Raw genomic sequence first — 19,438 nt, forward strand, 5'->3', positions numbered from 1 at the left:
TAACATAAGATATATTTTAACATTAAAAATCGATAATTTAATATAGTAATAAAAAAATAAAAAATATTATTTTATCAATAACACAATCTATATTTTTACGTATTATTAATTAATAATATATTACCACAAAATTTAAAACCATTGGTTTAATTATAATGATGGGATAATTAAACCAAAATAATTAATCAAATTTTTACTTTAATAATATTTTAATTACGACTATTGAATCACTAATTTAATACAATAATTACAAACTGAATATACTGAATAAATAAAAACACTTATTTTATTAATAATAGAAGATGGATTTTTTACGTACTATTAATTAATAATATATTTCACAAATTTAAAAATGATTAGTTTAATTAATTATAAAAATGGGATAATTAAACCAAAATAATTGATCAAATGCTCTCTTTAACAATATTTTATTTACCATGATAGATTATAAATAACATATATATATATATATATATATATAATTAAAACTTAAAAAACATGCTTGAAAATGAACTGAATTACTCATAATTGTCCACAATTTACAGTATAAAAGCAAACGTTTATGCATTGGAATATAACAAAGAGTTCGTGCATTTAATATTAAATTCATCAACTTATTAGTTAAGTACATATGAACGATAAAATACATGTTCAAAAGCAAAAAGATACAACCATCAATGATCTCTCCACATGCTAATCGCTATGGCATCTTAAAATTGTGCGGCTCTTGTGGATTCTAATGTACGCAGCTTTCGCATGTTTGTTGATAGGCCGTCTTCTTCCACAAAACCATAGCTATCATGGTCTTATTCGATTCTGGAGTTGCTCAACAGTTTTTTTTATTAACTGCATCTTCATTGAACCTATTGACATCGTCCATATACACCTCATGCTTCCCAACCCCATTGAGCAACTTGTTCCCCATATTGACCGACTCAACCAAGAGATCGAGCATTTTGTTGTCATCCTCGAAGGTCAAAATGTCATATGATCAAGGAGTTTGTTGTTTTCTTTCAGCCATTTATAATCTAAATCCGAGATGGTTCTCATGGAAAATTTTTTATCAAACAACCTTTACCCGTCATAGTAAATAGGGACACATGGAAACACAAATAAGAACTTAAAAAAAAAACACGTGGTGGATATTTATAAGGCATCTGAATCTCCTCACCACATAGCAAAATCATTCCATAGCACTTCAAAATTATTCAACAACGCTCTATAACATTTACAAATTATTTAAACTAATTCCATTGTAGATGATATGAACAATGCAAAAACACATTCATCAAATCCAAATTCACCGAACACCCCTGGTAGAGCCTCATATGACTTCGCAATCACTACAAACTTTACCTCGTCAATGATGGGGGTTGGGTTTCCTTGGCTAATGGACGCCGGTGTAAGCGACTCAGCCTAGTATGAATTGGACTCAACCCGCCCCTGAGCCCCTAAACCTTAAACCCTAAACCCTAAACCCACCCTCCATTAGCCCCTAAGCCTTAAACCTTAAACCCACCCTCCATTAGCCCCAGAACACTAAACCCTAACTCCATTAGCCCTTAAACCATAAACTTTTTACACTAAACCCCTAAAAACCCCAAACTCTAAACCCCTAAACCCTAACTTCTATTAACCCTACCTCGACAACACTTTTTGTAAAAAAAAAACTCTAACCCTAAATGCCCTAAACCCTACCTTAACCATACTCTAAATACTCTAAAACCTAAACTTAACCCTAAACCGAAAGTATACCCTACCTTAACCTTAACTCTAAATACCCTAAACCCTAAACCCTAAACCATAAAGACAAAATTGAACACTCAATACCATAAACCATAACCCTATATCCCGAAATTATGCAGAAACTAAACAATAAATACAAATACCGCACACAAAAATTAAGATTAAATCAAATACAACATTAAATTAACAATAAAAAAATTAGGGTTTAGGGTTATATTCTGAAATTTAGGGAAAATCGAAATCCAATGTGGAAATCGAAGCCAAATGGGGAAATCAAGGGAAATCGAAGTAGAATCGAAGAAATGGGAAAATCGAAACCAAAATGAGTTAAATCGAGTGAAATCAAGAGCATTTTTAGGGGAAAAGAGAAAAGCGAGAGAGGGAGAAGGGAAAGGGAGGCCGAGAGAGACGGGAAAAGAATATCTGAAGAATATGAAAGGAAAAGATACATGAAGACGATGAGAAGGGAGAAGAGATACAAAGACAACGAAGGAAAAAGAAGCTGAAGGGAGTGCGTAGAGGAGAGGAAGACAAGAGTGGGAGAAAAAAATTAAAAAAATCGCAAGTGAATGATTCGTAAAATTAGGCTGAATTATGATTCTGCGATTTTAGCCCGAGAATATTAACTGATATTTCAGATTATAGCCAGAGAATATTACCTGATCTTGCTGATCTTTCAGATTAGCTGTCAAGTTTACGACAACTTCACGTGATTCTGTTGCCGATCACGTGCATGAAATCCGAGCTCGCCGATCGGGGCCTCCAACACACTCAGCTTTTTCAGAATTTTCAGCCGCACAAGACCTTCTCCCGCACCCAAAACACGTAGTCTCTCTCTCTCTTTCTCTCTCCTCACCACTGTAAATAACAACTCCAGCTCATAATTGAATAAATCTGAGAGATAATCGGGTTCCCTTCTCCCTCTTTTCTGTAGCTCTTTCCATCACTCCGAAAATCATCAATGGACGCTAAAATCGGAAGTTGTTTCGAGTCCATTGGAGCTTTCTTCAGCGGCGCAGATAACATTCCTTGGTGTGATCGAGATATTATCGCCGTAACGTTTCTATGCCAGTTTCGAGTTCTATTTGTTTTTTACAATTCTGGTTGCAGAGTTGGGGTTTCGATGCTTAAATTGACTTGTCTTCAGCTATTATTTAGGTGAAGTGATCTCATTGGAGGTCTCAAGTTGTTTGAAAATTTGAACCCGGTGATATCTTAACCTGTCAAAAGCTCCCGTCGGATCGAATTACTGTTGAGATATCGACCGGGCTTGTCCTTGTATAAGGTTTTGTTGCATCTCTCACTAAAACCTCGCAACTGGTTTCAACATGGTATCAGATCAGGTCAGTTATGAATTCGAATCCCGCTCTCCCCGAATTTATCTTTGTATATTGGGACTATCCCCGTGCGGGAGAGTGTTAAGATATCGATCGGGCCGATCCTTGTATAATATCTTATTGCGCCTCTCACTAAAACCTCGAGATATCATGGGATACTGTATCTTATCTCTCTAAACCTCGGCTCTTCTTTTCCGAGGGAACTTTGTGTTTGTCTTTTCTTTAAAAAGGTCGGATAAATTATTTTATGATTAAAATATGCAACAGCAGTAAGGTGTATTCTTTAGAAAAGGTAGTGCTATTGGGATGAATATTTACTTCATTGCATATTATTTGGCTTGTTCACGAATTAAGGTTGTGCATCCATGTTAGCAAGCGTTTGTAGATTATAATTCAAGACACTGCACAAGAGACTATAATTCGCCTTACAAACATAATTGCAAATAAATCTTGCATTTCTTGATTTTATGATTATGTGTGCCGTTTCGGAATTTAATGTTTCTGTTCGTTTGTATCGTTCGTTCTTTTAGTAGCTTGATTTTCTGTGTCTTTTCTGCTCTCAGGGATGTGAAAGGGAAGTTGCAGAAGCTGAAAATGATGGCTCAGAACAACCCATAAGTCAAAGGATCATGAGGCTGTCACGGGCTCTGGTTCACTCAAAACACCCAGAAGATGTGCAACGAGGAACAGCTATGCTTGAAGGCAGAAGTACCAAACCTCCAGTTTAGGCTTCATGTTCTGATGGTCTATTGATCTTCTATCAGGTTTGACTACTTTTTCTGAGCTCATGATTTGTATTAGAATGTATTTTATCATTTGAATATTTATTATTATATAAATTTGTAAAATTACTGTTTTACCTTTCTCTTGTATAAAACCCCCATTGTAACCTGTAACCCATACGAAGTTTTGAATATACTGTTTGGAATACATTTTTCTCGTCTTCTCGACAGAGCCTCCCCGTCAACAGAGCTCAACGGCTCTCTGCTCGTTTGAGTCTCTAACATGGTATCAGAGCGGATGATCCGCCATCTCTGATTTTTTTTTTCCGAACGCCGACATACCTTCATCTCCCTCACCTCTTTTCGGTGATTCTTCCCGGCGACGCTCATTTTTTCGACAGAGGGGTTTCCGTTCCCTTTTTCCTCTCTGTTCGGAAGGGGCTCTACTATTCAAGCTGTCGGGAGGCTATTTCTGACGTTTCCGGCGTTCTGCAGAGGTTCGATTTCTAGCTCCGTTGGTTATTTCCGGCAAAGAGGTTAGATTCCGCCCCTCTTTTATTTTTCGTCTGGATTCCGTTGCCATGAGGCTGGCTACGCTGTATGCGTTCGCTCTTTGGCATTTCGGCGCCGATTTTGGGCGTTTTCTGTGACGAGATATCAAATCTCTGTTTATTGCTGGCCGAGAGGTTGTCTCTGCTTGTGTGGTTGTTTGGTTTTCTGGCTGGCCGAGAGGTTTCGAATTTTCTTTGGTTGTTCACGTCGAAGTATTGAGGACAGTGCATATCTTTGGCTGAGAGGTTTCGAATTTTGGATTCGAGCTCACTGTTAGATTTTTTTTTTTGAGACGTTCTGGTGGAGGATTTGGTGAAAATTTTTCTTTGGCGTTGCATTGACAGTGAGACAGTCAGATTCGGTCAGTCTTCCATGGAGACTTATTCCTCGACGGGTGCTTCCGATTCTGGTCTTTGTACCAGTTCGACTCATTCCATTTTTTAAGAACCATCAAACCCCTATTATATTCACCATTCGGACAGTCCTGGGCAAGTTCTTGTCTCGCAACTGCTTACTAGTGAAAATTATATTAGTTGGAGTCGTGCGACGCTCATTGCCCTATCCGTGAAAAACAAAGTGGGCTTCGTCGATGGTTCCATCCCTGAACTCCAAAGTGCTGATCCCATTTTGCTCAACTCTTGGACCCGGAATAATAATATGGTCATCTCTTGGATTTTAAACTCGGTTTCCAAAGAAATTTCTGCTAGTGTGATTTTTACTGCTTCTGCCCGAGAAATTGGCTTGACCTTCAGGATCGTTTTCAACAACGAAATGGCCCTCGCATTTTTCAGCTTAAACGGGAATTGATGAACTTGCGTCAAGACAAGGATTCCGTTAGCACTTATTTCACCAAGCTAAAAACCATTTGGGAAGAACTGAGCAATTACCGTCCTCACTGCTCTTGTGGTGGCGTTAAAACTCTTACGGATTACCACCATATGGAATATATCATGTCCTTCTTAATGAGCCTTGATGATTCTTTTTCCCAAGTTCGTGGTCAGTTGCTCCTTATGGATCCGATGCCCACTATTAATCGTGTTTTTTCTCTGGTTATCCAAGAGGAACAACAAAGGAGAACTACTCATGCCTCGAGCTTAAACCCCTCCCCTGACACAATGGCTTTTGCCGTTAAATCTGGGAAGACAGAAATTACTAAACCTAGTTCACAAACCTCTCAGAAATTTCATTCCCCTTACAGTGCTCCACGGCCTCCACACTAAAATACATTCTAATAATTTGCAAAACTCTTTATATGTTTATGCTAAAAGCTAGCAAACTTATTACAATTTGTCCTTTACAAATGTAATTGTGAAACTTGGGACCGGCAGTTGCTTTGAGTAAGCCTATCAACCCAGATCAGAGGGAAGCACTGTATCTTCTGGTAGTTGAACACTACAGGAGTGGAGAGTATTCAAGTAACGATTTTGATGCTCTCACCAAGGCTTTTTCAGGTTTCCTCACCTCCATCTTATCTTTTCTGAGTTCTTTTCCACTGCGCAATAGATTCATTACTTGCTTATGCTGTTCTTTTTTGTGCTTTCATTAATTATGGTTGCATTTAGGATTTGGAGTGGATGAATCGTTTATCGTCTCCGTCTCCGGGAAATGGCGACCATACCACCTGACGAATTACAGGAAAAGTTGCAGCGATTTCTTCAGAGACGATGAGCGTTCCTTCCAGAGATGGGATGCTGCCCTTATCACCAAATCGAAGACAGAATTCTCCCGTTTTGAGGTACTGTTCTGTTAGTGATACAACTCAGCAGCAAAGGCGGAAAAGGCGTGCATTCTGTTATAACAAACACACGCTAATATTATGCACGATTTTTTTGTTTTATTTTGCCTCATCCTTTATCAGCAATTCCTGTCTATAAATAGAGATGTATACCACTCAGAATAACAAGAATGAAAAGGTTTATTCTTCCACATCCCTCTGTTTCTCAACTTTCTATCGGAGCGTCTCTGTTTTCACATGTTCTTCGTGTATTGGTGCTCTGTAATGCGACTGTGGATCTCGAGTTGTTGACCTTCGCCATTGGCTTGAGACCTGTTAACTTTCTCTCGTCTGAGCTATGCAGTTAACAGTGCAGCAATGGGGGACGCACCCGTGGGAGATAGACACCCAGTTCGCCAGCGACGTTGTCCACGAGGGCCCCCCTCTCGACCTTCTCATAGAGGTCGCTTGTACTCGCTCCTCCTAAGAGCTTCTCGGAGCTAGGAAGGCCTACCATTCCATCTTCCACCATTCTCTGGAAGAGGACGTCGCCTCTCATCTCCACGGAAACAGCCGCAAAGTAAGCAACCACAGTTCGATTTTCACGAAACAGAGACGATTTTAAGATTGTTTAATTCGTATCTCGTCGATTTGGTACAGAAATTCACGGTCTAAATCTGGGTGTTTGATGCAGGCCAGAATATGTGACGCGGGTATATATATTCGGATCCCGGGTAACAAGTTGGATCCTTAATCGGATCTTTAGTCGGCCCATATTCAGATATTTACTCGGATCTTTTGTATTGAACCCGGGTTGGACCATAATTCTTAGGGTTTGGGTTCATGTTATTCTGAGCTGCAGCCCGGGCTTGTCGGGGGCGTTGAATTTGTTTAAAAGGTTGTTTAGGTTTTCTCTGGGTAGTAATGATATTGATATTGTGAATCGATTTAGAGAATTTCTCTATGATTTTAGGGCGGATTTCATGCGTTCTTTCCGTGATTCTCAATTTGATCTGCCTATAGAATAATCGCTATCCTGCCCGGCTTCAGTTGGTATCAGAGCTTTAGGCTCGGGAAGAAGCTGATCTAGCCAGAGACGCTGCAGCGAGCAGAAGAACGAAGACGACGCTGTAGCCATTGAGCTACAGCTCAATGTCCAAAAAACAAACTCGGGATTCGACCGAGCAGGTACAGAAACAGAGGAGGCTCTGGAGTTCCCGGAAGATAGGGAATCGGCAGGGAAAGGGTTCGACATCGACGTCGTCACCGTCGGAACTATCGTACGACGTTGTTGTTGCCGTCGCCGTGGCCGGAACAGCCGTCGACGGAGTTGGCCGAATGGAACGAGTTCTGGACTGGCCGAACACATGGGCGCCGAAACAAGGGTTCGACTGAGACAGGAGAACCTCGCACGAGGCAAGCGCACCTCGGGCTGCCGGAGCAGGCCGCCGAAGAGGTCTTGATTTAAAAAAAAAAGCTTCGAAATCCCGATTTTGGGAGGAAATGTCCATCAGGTATTTTCGATTTGGGGAAAAACCCTAAGTTATCTTATTTTTTTATTATTAAAAAACAGTGAACGACGAAACCTGGACCTCGCTAGAAGCTTCTCAACCTCTCTGATTTCACCATCTAGCCGATTGTGTCCACCACGGTTAGGTAGGTTCGGCACTGCATCGCGGGCAGGCGTGCATCAATTTGCATCCACACATTCTCGAAGTATTTCGACGTTTCACTCACGACTCAGAGCTTTTGCCACTTCAGCGCCTCAACCAACACAATCTCCTTCGTGGTCTTCTCTTCGTCTACCCCTTTATAGCCATCAAAGATAGCGTCTATCTCCAAGAGAACAAGATCATCGTTACCGGGAAAAAACAAGGTCATTTTTCAGGTTCCTAGAAACATTCCTACAACCAGTAGTCACGGCTCGGATCCACTGAGTTGACTCACCAATCTGGGTCGGGTCGGGTCCGGTTCGGATCCACTGGGTTAACCCGCAAATAAATAAAGTAACAATGTTCCTAATTTAACAAAAACATTAAAGGAGCACCTTCGTCTTCTACGTCAACGTTGGTGGTTCAGGGGCAGATTCGGCGGGATGATTCGGCGGCGGTTCGTCGACTTTCGGGAGTCCCGCCCGATTTCGGGTGGCGGTGGCTCTGTGTTACGGCGGCGGTTCGTCGGCTTTCGGGAGTCCCGCCTGATTTCGGGTGGCGGTGGCTTTGTGTTACGGTGACGAACACAAAAAAAAACTTCTTCGGTGACGACAGGTCGCCATCGGCGACAGTGACGGTGTGTCGGCGTACTTCAGCCGCGGTGGTCAGCAGCTTAGATGGCGGCGTTTTTCGGCTACGGAAACCGTCGGTGCACTGAGTCGCAGAAGAAAAAAAATCTTTCTTCTTCGGCCATGCCAGCATCGACTTCCTTCGGGGCGGTGGTTAGCAGCGACAACCGGGCTGGTGGTGCGGTCGTCGGCAGTTGCGCCGGAGTGGGATGACTACGGAGATAATCGGTGACGACGGGAAGCTACGGGACAGAGCTTCTGCTCTGTTCTTCGGATGACGGAAAGCTACGGAACAGAGTTTCTGCTCTGTTCTTCGGCGACGAGAAGGTGAAGGACTCCCGCTCTGATACCATGTAAGAAAACGAAGGATTTCAAAGAATTTTTCGATGATATTTCTCCGTTTAGGAGGATATTTATAAATAAGGAATAAAATCACAGGATAAGGCGTTTCCTACAATCACGCTACGGAAGATTTCCTCTTCTAAAAGGAAGCTCAACAAGATTGATCACAAGGACAACAAGTATTTAAGATTAAATTTATCCTTATTTAAACCGTAGACCTTAATTTTACTTTCGGGTTTTTGTATAAGGTCTAAGCATGTGTCTCTTACTACCGCCAATGTATGTGTATGGTTGGAGCTCCTTCTACATGTAACACATCTTCAAAATTCTTTTTCTTTATTAAAGTTTGTGTCAATAAACCAGATGCTGAGCATATGAAAATTGAGTTGGGAGTGAAATGAAGTTAGGCATCTATAAAATTCTAGTATTGTGACCCTTGTTGGCTAAAATTCTAGTGTCATAAGCCATGTATGACTGACTTAAGCTAGCAAGCCACTTGAACCCAATGTCTACAAATCAAAGCTTCTGAGATTGTCTTTGATCTTTTTATATGGCTCACTCCAGAGAGAATGTGAGAACTCTCTATCACACATACATGGATGAATATCTGATGAAAAGGAGTTAGTGCGGGATCCTAAAGTGCTTGTTTCATAAATAACAAAGTAAACATGCAGTTGTTTATTCATGATGGATTAGAAGTGTAGAAGACTTAGAGATTGACTTGAAGCCATCCACTGAGTGATCAATATGAGATGTGTTCCTGCAATGGTTAGTTTTGGTCCTGTATCCACTGAGTGATAATTTGTTCTATTGAGTTTGCCCATTTTTCCATATATTTTCCAAAGTCTAGGCAGATTTCTGCTTTAAAAGTAAGAAGCTTAATAAATGCCCAAAATACAACTATCATGATAAAAAAACAAAAGTCACAATTGGTAAAAACTAAAATCATTGCCCGAGTGTAAGCCTAGGCTGTTGGTTTCCATTTTTGGATGTCCCATGTATTTTCTTTTTCTAGAAGCATAGCTTTCTCCAAGAAGATTACCCATTTCCAATGTTGCCTTCTCATTGTTTTCCTTGTACTTTCTGCTCTCAGGGATGTGAAAGGGAAGTTGCAGAAGCTGAAAATGATGGCTCAGAACAACTCATAAGTCAAAGCATCAGGAGGCTGTCATGGGCTCTGGTTCACTCAAAACACCCAGAAGATGTGCAATGAGGAATAGCTATGCTTGAAGGTAAAGTGCAAAACCTCCAGTTTCGGCTTCATGTTCTGGTGGTCTATTGATCTTCTATCAGGTTTGACTACTTTTACTGAGCTCTTGATTTGCAAAACTCTTTATATGTTTATGCTAAAAGCTAGCAAACTGATTTCTCAATTATGAAACTTTTGTAAATTTGTCCTTTTCAAATGTAATTGTGAAACTTGGGACTGGCAGTTGCTTTGAGTAAGCCTATCAACCCAGATCAGAAGAGGGAAACACAGTATCTTCTAACAGTTAGCCTCTTTTGCCCACCCTTCTTATAATTCCAAGAGTTAGCCACCTCCCTTGCACAAAATTAACTGTAATATGCCTCACTTTTTAAGTCATCTCTACATCTTTCAGATGTTGTCATTGTCAGCTTTAATTCTTTTACTTCTGGGTTTTGTATCTTTCTGGATTTTGTAGATTGCTCCTGATTGGAGGCAAGCTGTGACATTGAAGAAGATGATTTACAATAACAGTAAAATTCACATCTATCCTTCCATTCATTAAACATTAAGCATGATAATACAAGAATCAAATGGATTATTTCGTTGAAGGAGTAATATCTTTGGCTTAAAGTTGCAGAAGGTCACAGTTTGTCGTCACCAAGTAAGGTGAGCAATATGTCCTTGTAATTCCCCGAGGTATCTCCAATAACGTCATCAACAAGCTTAACTTTGTATGCATCTAGGTACTCTGCTTTAATCTTCTCCATGTCTATTTCTGCTCTAGTTACTATGGCTCTGGTCAGTGAATCTTCATCTGTTCCTAAACCCACAATCGATGATCGTACGACCTGGTTTTGTGACATAAAAGCATGGAAACCAAACTACTTAACGATTGTGAAGAAAACCCAAAAAGGGTCTGTCTAGAAGAGATGGAATAATCTCTTTACCTCTGCGAAGTGTTTTGCTGGTGAATGGATGCACCGTATGGCAGTCAGCAGAAGAGATGCAAAATCGCCAGATAAGGATTGTTTGATACCCTGCATTAGAATATGGTAAACTTAACCAGTTGAGTAAATGACAAATTGAATGTCTTGGAAGCTTTCATGCGTTTCCTTCTCTCGTCATATATACCTCCTCAATAGATATCTCAAAGATCTTCTTGTAACAATCGAAAACAGTTTTGAGATGAAACTTGTTCCTTGTACTCAAAATCCAAACAACAATATCCTCAGCCAAGGCGTTCTTCTTGATGGCCTCTTGCAGCGTGGTCGCCTCCTTTTGCGCCTCCGTCTCGTCTGCCTCTTCTCCGTCGAATCTGAAAGAGCTGACTAGACTCACCAGAAGCTGTAAATGAAACACGTCAAAGGTTACCGTTCTCTACGTAGAAATCGAGAGTACTGAAGAAAGAGGTACCTTTCTGAAAGGAGGCTCGACATGGAGAATAATGTCTTCTTCAAAGGAGCATTTGAAGAGGGAGCAGTAGGCTCGTCTGACTTCGATGAGGTGGTCGGGGGAGGAAGTACAAGCAATCTCGACGAGGACAAGTAGATGTTTGGCGTCCTTTTTTGTCAGAGCCTCCTTCGCCATCTTAGCGTCTCTTTGAGGGGGATCCAGCGTCCATTGGATCACTGCGTTCTGGTTGGTTCATTTCACAGAGATTTGAACATTTCAAATAGACAATTGCACGGTCACTTTACTTGATCGTCTTACAAGGTTCGGATTTTGAAATTAACCATGAGATGGACCAATCCTCATTGAAAAGAAAAATCCAAAGGAAAGTAGGTTAAATCAACCATTTTTTATAGAAAAGGTGAAGCAGGTTTTCAGCGAGCAAAACAGAGAATTGATGGTAAAGCTGGACAGAGCAAGGAGAGAGGTTGATACCCGGAAATCGCCCGAAAGTTCAGACTGGAGCCTATCGACGAGACTCTCTTGGTAAAGCTGCTCGTATGTTTGGCAGATTTTCAATCGCTGACTCGCATTACGGTGTCCCAGTATCCTAATTATCGCCTTCTCATCCGTTCCCCATCCTTCCAAAGGAAAATCAACCATCCACACGTTAGCCCGATTAATCCTTCTCCTTGTAATTTGTTCAGAAACGTAGATTTAGCAAAATGCAGTTTGAGAGGTACCTTGAACAGCTTTTCTGAGAGCCTCGCTGTCCTCCACAGGAGAGGGAAGGGGCTCCGGGATCATAACCGTAGCCATCTCTCCTTCTCTATCTTCTACTTGGAATTGGGCACCGAAACACAAAAACGAAAGAAGGAAATAAAGAATGAGAATCCAATTCAAGGCTACGAGTAGGTTTCCAGAAATCCAGTGTTAATGACGTTGAAGGTTTCGTCTCCAGCAGAAAAAAAAAAAAACGGTAAAAGATGATTTATATACCATATACCTCCTGGACCTGGTTCTGGTCAATCAATCAGAGATTTCTTCGGCCACATGAATTTGAAGAACAGAGAATCGGATCAACGGTCTTAATTTCATCTTAAGAATTGACAAAAGAACGTCAGAGAGTGGATAGTGAGACGACATTAATCTACATTATCGTCTTCAACAACCATGCTTTGATGAGCGGAGAAGGAGAGATACGAAGTCCGCCATTAGAAACTCCAGCTGTAAGGGGACCCAGAAATCTGCTCATTTCTATTGATTTGAGGAATTTGTTAATTGGGTTCATATTATCTGCAACATAAACTGACCAACAAAGAAGAGATTTTTTTTAAACAGGTTTCTCTTTCAAACTTGAAACAATTGCAGAATAGATCTCATGTGAATCTCATGTGGATGTTGATTGACATCGGTAGCCATTCGAGCCAATGAATTCATGTCTCATATCTCTTACTCTGATAATAAAAAGTAGCTGCCCTTTCTCTTTCTTGACTGTGACTGGCAGAAAAATATCTCATCGTGAAACATGCGCGTGTTTGTTTATGTTGATGATGTGGGAACGAAAGCTTCCGATTTTTCTCGTCTTTGACCCACCATCACCAATTATTGTAGATGTAATTGAGTTGTTGTATCTGACATGGATAACACACAGAGCGATCTTGAGTTGAGATAACGCATTACGTAATTCAGTAAATTGAAAAAACAGTTTCCTCGAGCTTCATAATTGTCATTCTTTATACTATATTACGATCAATTCTGAAACTCCTCCTCCTTCATCCGTTTCTTGTACATTTAGTAACTGGCAGTATAAATGAAATTCCCGTTTGGTGTCTGAAATGACGAAAATGGTTTTTGAGACGTGTATATAATCTGAAGATTCTAAACTGAACAAAGACATCGACATCACCGACGAGCCTTTGCTACTTGTGAACAGAAATGGCCACTCCTCTGGCAAGTAACGATTTGGATGCTCTTACCAAGGCTTTTTCAGGTTTCCTCACCTCCATCTATTCTTTTCTGAGTATTCTTTTCCACTGCGCAATAGATTCATTACTTGCTTATGCTGATTTTTTTTTGTGCTTTCGTTAATTATGGTTGCATTTAGGATTTGGGGTGGATGAATCGTTTATCGTCTCCGTCTCCGCGAAATGGCAACCGGACCACCTGACGAATTACCGGAAAAGTTGCAGCGAATTCTTCAGAGACGATGAGCGTTCCTTCCAGAGATGGGAAGTTGCCCATATCGCCAAATTGAAGACAGAATTCTCCCGTTTTAAGGTACTGTTCCTCGTGTATTGGTGCTCTGTAATGCGGCTGTGGATCTCGAGTTGTTGACCTTCGCCATTGGCTTGAGACCTGTTAACTTTCTCGCGTCTGTGCTCTGCAGAAAGCAGTGCTGGAATGGGCGATGCACCCGTGGGAGAGAGACGCCCGATTCGCCAACGAGGTCGTCCACAAGGGCCCCCCTCTCGACCTTCTCATTGAGGTCGCTTGTACTCGCTCCTCCGAAGAGCTTCTCGGAGCCAGGAAGGCCTACCATTCCATCTTCCACCATTCTCTGGAGGAGGACGTCGCCTCTCATCTCCTCGGAAACAGCCGCAAAGTAAGCAACCACAGTTCGATTTTCACGAAACAGAGAAGATTTTAAGATCGTTTAATTCGTGTCTCGTCGATTTGGTACAGAAATTCACGGTCTGATCTGGGCGTTTTTTTTCTTCTTTTCTTTCTCTCTCTCGGAAGTTGTTTGTGGCACTGGTGAGTTCGTACAGGTACGAAGGACCTTGGGTGAACCCAGAACTTGCGATTTCAGAAGCTAAGATACTGGGTAAGGCCGTTAAAGAAACCGGTGCTATACACAACGAAGATGTTGTCAGAATCCTGAGCACCAGAAGCAAGAAGCAGCTCAAGCTCACCTTTGACCAATACAATGAGATCTTTGGTAGCACAATCGACAAGGTATACTTGATGATACAGAGTTTTAGTATGCGTTCATCTTCTTCTTTATTTCCTTCTTAAGATGACTTCAAAATTGGGTTTTGTAAGGATTTGGAGAATGATTTGATCCTGCAATCAACAGTTGAATGCCTCGCCTCTCCTGCTACATATTACAGCAAGGTGATGATGGATGACATCGAAGGCAAACTTTCTCATGAATTCTTGACTTGTCAGGATTCTATTTTACTGGAACGTCGTTTGGTCTCAGGTACTGGCCAAGGCCCTTTCGGAAGATGCAGATGAGACGGCGAAGAAAGCTCTGACTCGAGTAGTTGTGACCCGAGCAGTTGTGGACTTGAAGGAGATCAAAGAAGAGTACAATAAAATATACGGGGTTTCAGTCGTGGACAAGGTTGCAGAGGTGACGAGTGGCAACTACAAGGATTTCTTGCTTGCGTTGATTGCAAGAGACACCTGAAGAAGAAAGAAGACGCGCCGTCGATCACAAATAAAAACTGCAAGGATTTCTGCTTTTCGTGTCAAATGAATCCTTCAGTTGGTGGGTGATCTTTAGCTTCGAGAGGAAAAGGAAAAGAGATGCTCTGGTGATTGAAAGAATAATTACATTTTCTAGGCTGAATCTTGAATCTTCAATTACGCAGATAGCTTCCATTTCAAGAATTTAGAGATATGTTGCAACGCAATCTATTAAATGTTTTTTTATATATAAAAAAAAAAATCCTGATCTCGAACACAGATTATGGTCGCAAAATTTGCTAAATATCTCCAAGTATAATTAAAACCCAAAATTGCCGAACCTTGGTTTTCATGTAAGAAGACAATCTCTTCCTTCAGCAGCGTAAACAAATATAAGAAAACAGAGCTTGTTACTCAGCATTTACGTTCAAACGAGTCCATGCGGCTCTGAAAGCTCATCAATCTTCTGAAATTGATTCTGAACACAAGTTGGCTACGGTATTGGAATCATGTACAACAACGGTGCCTACGCTATAACTCATCCAGCTTCCATATATTACTCCGAAGGTCTTTACCCAAGGTGAAGGCAAATGGAGGTCAGAAAATGGAATGCTTTTTGGCGTCGACTCATCTGCTCCTTTGGTTGTAGACTGAGCTCCGAGATGAAAATGGCTGAAAATTTGGAATTTAATGCAAAATTTATATAGTGTACATTGTAGGCCCCGAAGGACCATTATGATGCTGAACTTCACTCACAAGAATTGGCAACTTTGAAGCTTGGGGAAATTTTTGTTAGATATAGAATTGAATCATATCGGAAGATGAATTGAACCACATTAGAGGATGAACTAAACCAGACTTTTACAGTCGATTAAGGGTGATATTTATACAATTTAGAATAGAAAAGATGAGTTTTACATGAGAAGATAATTATAACATATGATAAATACAATGAGATCTTATCCGATAACTAAAGGGATTATACTAATCCCTTATCATACCCCCTCAAAATATGTTACTGTTAGAGAGGTCAATCTTGTCACGTAACAATTGAAGTTGTGAACTTGGCACTGTCTATGTAAGGAGATTTGTTTCGAGGGTACTTGGAAACTAAAGGACGGGAAGAGCAGCGGCACTGGTAGCAACTAGGGCAAACATAATTGGAGAAAGCGCATCATCCGGTGAAGAGATGTGGAAGAACAACAACACTGGTAGCGGCAAGGGTGGACGGAAGCGGTGAGAGTGCATCGTCCGATGAAAAGAAGTGGAAGAGCAGTGGCACTGGTAATGGCTAGGGCAAACGAAATCGGAGAGAGTGCATCGTTCTACTAAGAGATGTGGAAGATAAACAACAATTGAAGTGGCTTGGGCGAACAGAATTGGAGAAAGTGCATCGTCCGGTGAAGAGGTATGGAAGAGCAGTGGCACTGGTAGCTACTAGGGCGAACGGAATCGAAGAGAGTGTATCATCCAGGGAAGAGATGTGGAAGAGCAGCGGTACTGGTAGCTGCAGGGGCAGACGGAATCGGAGAGTGTTGCTCCATAGTCAACGACTCCATCCGATGACAACACTTAATGTAGCAATCTTTCAGTTGCTCCATGTTAAACAAACACATTGACTCCGGAAGTTGATAGTTCTGGAGGACGAGTTGATCAGTCTTGTCTGGGAACACTGGGCATCTTCCTACACCAGTGAGAACACAGCCACTGACAACGACTGCGTTGTCCCCAAACCCTTGTGTTCTAACAGGTTCCTAAAATCCAATAGTAAGAGAAAACCGCTTTAAATCCTTTCGGTGCTATGGTGATAAACAACTAACCAAATCAGACCAGTCGGCAAGTTTTGGTTCGAGTTCAAAAAAGTGAGTCAAGTTCACAATCTCATCGACTTGTGCTCCTTGTGCATTGCTTGTCCAAACTCATCTGCTCTCCCGCATTGAGAGTTCTTCGTGGGAGGAGAGATTAGACAGCACCCCAAGGCGGAAGACTTTGAGACATGGGGTATGAGAGAGATGAAAACTCCGCATATGTAAAAGGAAGCATGGGTGCCTAGGAAAGCATAGTGGACAGTGGAAGGCACAAGGCTCAAGGCTTAAGTCCTGGAACAGTAACAATGAAAAAAAAATTCACGGGACTCGACCGTAACATGAAAAAAAAAATTGGTTTCCTCCTCACCGTTGCGAGAAGTTTCTGGATGCTACCCATTGTCTGTTGGCCGTCTTCAACCTCAGTGTAGAGGGAGAGAGCAGAGAAGAGAAAGAAGAAATACCTCGGTGTGTCCGGGTTCGAGAGATCTGCATCTCTGCAGTCCTTTTTCTTTCTTTGGTAACTGAGAGAGGAAGTGTAGAGGTTCTGTCTGGTTGCTTATGGCTTGAGGTGTTTGGACGTCGGCCAGTCTCGGGGAACTTTGCATACATGTTGCTCTACCAGGATCTCCATACAGGTTTCCACTATTTTCTTAATTGATCTTTGCTGGACTTTCACAAATTTGTCCTTCTATTATTTGCGGTGCTAGATTGACTTATGGGTTGTGATAAATGTTGTAAACACTGTAAACTTTTTCTCCCTATGATAAAATAAATGTAGCAGTATGTGGACATAGCCAGAGTTGGGCGAACCATGTTAAAATAGTGTGTTGTTATTTTTGTTTCCTAGTATATCTGGTAAGAATGTTTCTTAACAATTGGTATCAGAGCCAGGTTGTAGAGAAAGTTAGTAATGATCCAAAGATCACCGGATTCGAGTGGGAGCAATGACCGTAGATGAAGGGAAGATGAAAATTGAAAAGTTTCATGGTGCAGACTTTGGTTTTTGGAAAATGCAGATAAATGATTATCTGTATCAGAAAAATTTATATCTACCACTTGAGGGAGTGGAGCCAGACACTATGAAAGATGAAAAGTGGAAATTCCTCGACAAAAAAGCCCCTGGAGTTATCCGATTAACATTATCCCACAGTGTTGCTTTTAACATAGCAAAAGAGAAGACCATAGTAGGTCTCATGAAGGCTCTTGCCGGAATGTACAAGAAGCCGTTAGCCTCAAATAAAGTACATCTAATGAGACAATTGCTCAATTTGTGGATGACGGAAGAAGCATCAGTAGCTCAACAAATCAACGAACTCAATAAAATTACAACCCAATTAAGTTCAGTTGATATTGAATTCGACCAAAAAGTACATGCATTGATACTTTTGTCTTCATTACGAGAAAGTAGGAATACCACCATTACAGCAGTGAGTAGCTCATCAGGAAGTAATAAGGTAAAATTCAATGATGTTCGTGATCTAGATCTCAACGAAGAAATCAAAAGAAAAACATCAGGTAAAGCGTCAACTTCTCCAGCATTGTCTACAAAGGCAAGAGGAAGAACTAGAGGAAATAGACCAAGCAGGTCAATTGATCGATACAGATCTCAAAATAGAAAGTCTAAATCTAGAAATCCCAACAATTCTCAGAACTCAAAGATCGTCAAGTGTTGGAACTACGGGAAGACTAGGCACTACAAAAGTCAGTGCAACAGTGCACCAAAGGATCGAGAGGCAAAGGTAGAAGCAAATGTTGCTTCCACCTCAGGGAATGATGATGCATTGATATGTTCTTTGGAGAGCAAGGAGGAGTCTTGGGTGTTAGAATCTGGAGCATCGTTCCACGCTACCTCGCAGAAAAAACTCTTCAAAAAATATGTGTCCAAAAACCTTGGTAAGTTATATCTCGGTGATGATCAACCATGTGACATTGTAGGCAAAGGTGTAGTGAAGGTTAAGTTGAATGGGTTTGTATGGGAGCTAAAAAATGTCAGGCATATTCTCGACCTGAGAAAAAATTTCTCAATAGGGCAATTAGCTAGTGAAGGCTACACCACGTCCTTCCATGGTGATGATTGGAAGATTTCGAAGGGTGCATTAGTGGTTGCACGAGGAAAGAAGAGTGGTACTCTTTACATGATAACAAAGGCATGTCGTACAATTGTAGTTGTAGCAAGCAACCAAAGTTCCAACCTGTGGCACCAGAGACTTGGTCACATGACTGAAAAATGAATGAAGATTATGCATTCCATGGGGAAACTATCAGGTTTAGAGTCAGTAGGAATTGACAAGTGTGAGGATTGCATACTTGGAAAGTAGAAGAGAGTTAGCTTTTAGACATGTGGCATAAGTCCGAAGAATGAAAGGCTGGAGTTCATTCATTCTGATGTTTGGGGGCCAACAACTGTTTCATCCATTGGTGGAAAATACTATTTCGTGACATTTATCAATGATCATTCTCGTAAGGTATGAGTTTACTTTCTAAGTAAAAAATCCAAAGTGTTTGATACTTTCAGAAGATGGAAAGCCATGGTTGAAAATGAGAATCTTAAGATAAAAAAGCATAGGACTGATAATGGGGGTGAATATAAAGACACCAGATTCAAGAAGTTCTGTTATGACCATGGGATCCGAATGGAGAGAATTGTGCCAGGTACGCCTCTCAACCCAATGGTGTAGCTGAGTGTATGACCAAAACTTTGACTGAGAGAGCCAGAAGTATGCGTATGCAGTCAGGACTACCAAAGCAATTCTAGACAAAAACAGTCAACATAGCAGCTTATATGATCAACTGAGGTCCATCAATTCCACTTGAGTGTAGAATACCAGAAGAGGTATGGAACAAAAAATAAGTAAAACTCTCACACCTTAAAGTTTTCAGTTGTGTGGCGTATGTGCACATCAGTGATCAAGGCAAGAATAAACTTGATCCCAAATCCAAGAAA

At 41.1% G+C, this 19,438-nt stretch overlaps 2 protein-coding genes across 3 annotated transcripts; one reads left to right on the forward strand and one right to left on the reverse strand.

Annotated features, from left to right (window-relative positions):
- Window positions 1–10,388: 10,388 nt before the first annotated feature.
- Window positions 10,389–12,361, reverse strand: LOC137956447 (annexin D3-like). 2 transcript variants are annotated; one of them, XM_068803948.1, is made up of 7 exons: window positions 12,279–12,361; window positions 12,016–12,108; window positions 11,768–11,913; window positions 11,297–11,518; window positions 11,015–11,227; window positions 10,831–10,920; window positions 10,389–10,731 (listed from the first exon to the last, which is right to left on the reverse strand). In XM_068803948.1, exons 2-7 carry the CDS (start codon window positions 12,089–12,091, stop codon window positions 10,525–10,527), a joined length of 954 nt encoding a protein of 317 aa, XP_068660049.1. In that variant the 5' UTR covers window positions 12,092–12,108; window positions 12,279–12,361; the 3' UTR covers window positions 10,389–10,524. The 2 variants fall into 2 exon arrangements, with proteins under 2 accessions (XP_068660049.1, XP_068660048.1); XM_068803947.1 differs by lacking the exon at window positions 12,279–12,361 and having other exon boundaries at window positions 12,016–12,222.
- A 769-nt stretch (window positions 12,362–13,130) lies between these two features.
- LOC137956323 (annexin D4-like) lies at window positions 13,131–14,913 on the forward strand. The gene is made up of 6 exons (XM_068803771.1): window positions 13,131–13,265; window positions 13,380–13,552; window positions 13,662–13,877; window positions 14,015–14,230; window positions 14,318–14,389; window positions 14,478–14,913. The coding sequence occupies exons 1-6, from the start codon at window positions 13,211–13,213 to the stop codon at window positions 14,685–14,687; spliced, it is 942 nt and encodes a 313-aa protein (XP_068659872.1). The 5' UTR covers window positions 13,131–13,210; the 3' UTR covers window positions 14,688–14,913.
- Window positions 14,914–19,438: the final 4,525 nt, after the last annotated feature.

This window comes from Aristolochia californica, unplaced genomic scaffold, assembly GCF_029961685.1.
Source record: "Aristolochia californica isolate CCGP_79_NKW_82.1479 unplaced genomic scaffold, dmAriCali1.0.hap1 SCAF_2, whole genome shotgun sequence".
Taxonomy (NCBI): domain Eukaryota; kingdom Viridiplantae; phylum Streptophyta; class Magnoliopsida; order Piperales; family Aristolochiaceae; genus Aristolochia; species Aristolochia californica.

Excerpts from the sequence above, each read along its gene's own strand:
- LOC137956447 (XM_068803948.1), bottom strand. The coding sequence starts at position 12,091 with ATGGCTACGGTTATGATCCCGGAGCCCCTTCCCTCTCCTGTGGAGGAC. Across the intron at positions 11,914-12,015 it reads TCTCAGAAAAGCTGTTCAAG|GATGGGGAACGGATGAGAAG; the intron begins GTACCTCTCAAA and ends TTCCTTTGGAAG. Across the intron at positions 10,921-11,014 it reads TTGAGATATCTATTGAGGAG|GGTATCAAACAATCCTTATC; the intron begins GTATATATGACG and ends ATTCTAATGCAG.
- LOC137956323 (XM_068803771.1), top strand. The coding sequence starts at position 13,211 with ATGGCCACTCCTCTGGCAAGTAACGATTTGGATGCTCTTACCAAGGCT. Across the intron at positions 13,266-13,379 it reads TCTTACCAAGGCTTTTTCAG|GATTTGGGGTGGATGAATCG; the intron begins GTTTCCTCACCT and ends GGTTGCATTTAG. Across the intron at positions 13,553-13,661 it reads CAGAATTCTCCCGTTTTAAG|AAAGCAGTGCTGGAATGGGC; the intron begins GTACTGTTCCTC and ends TGTGCTCTGCAG.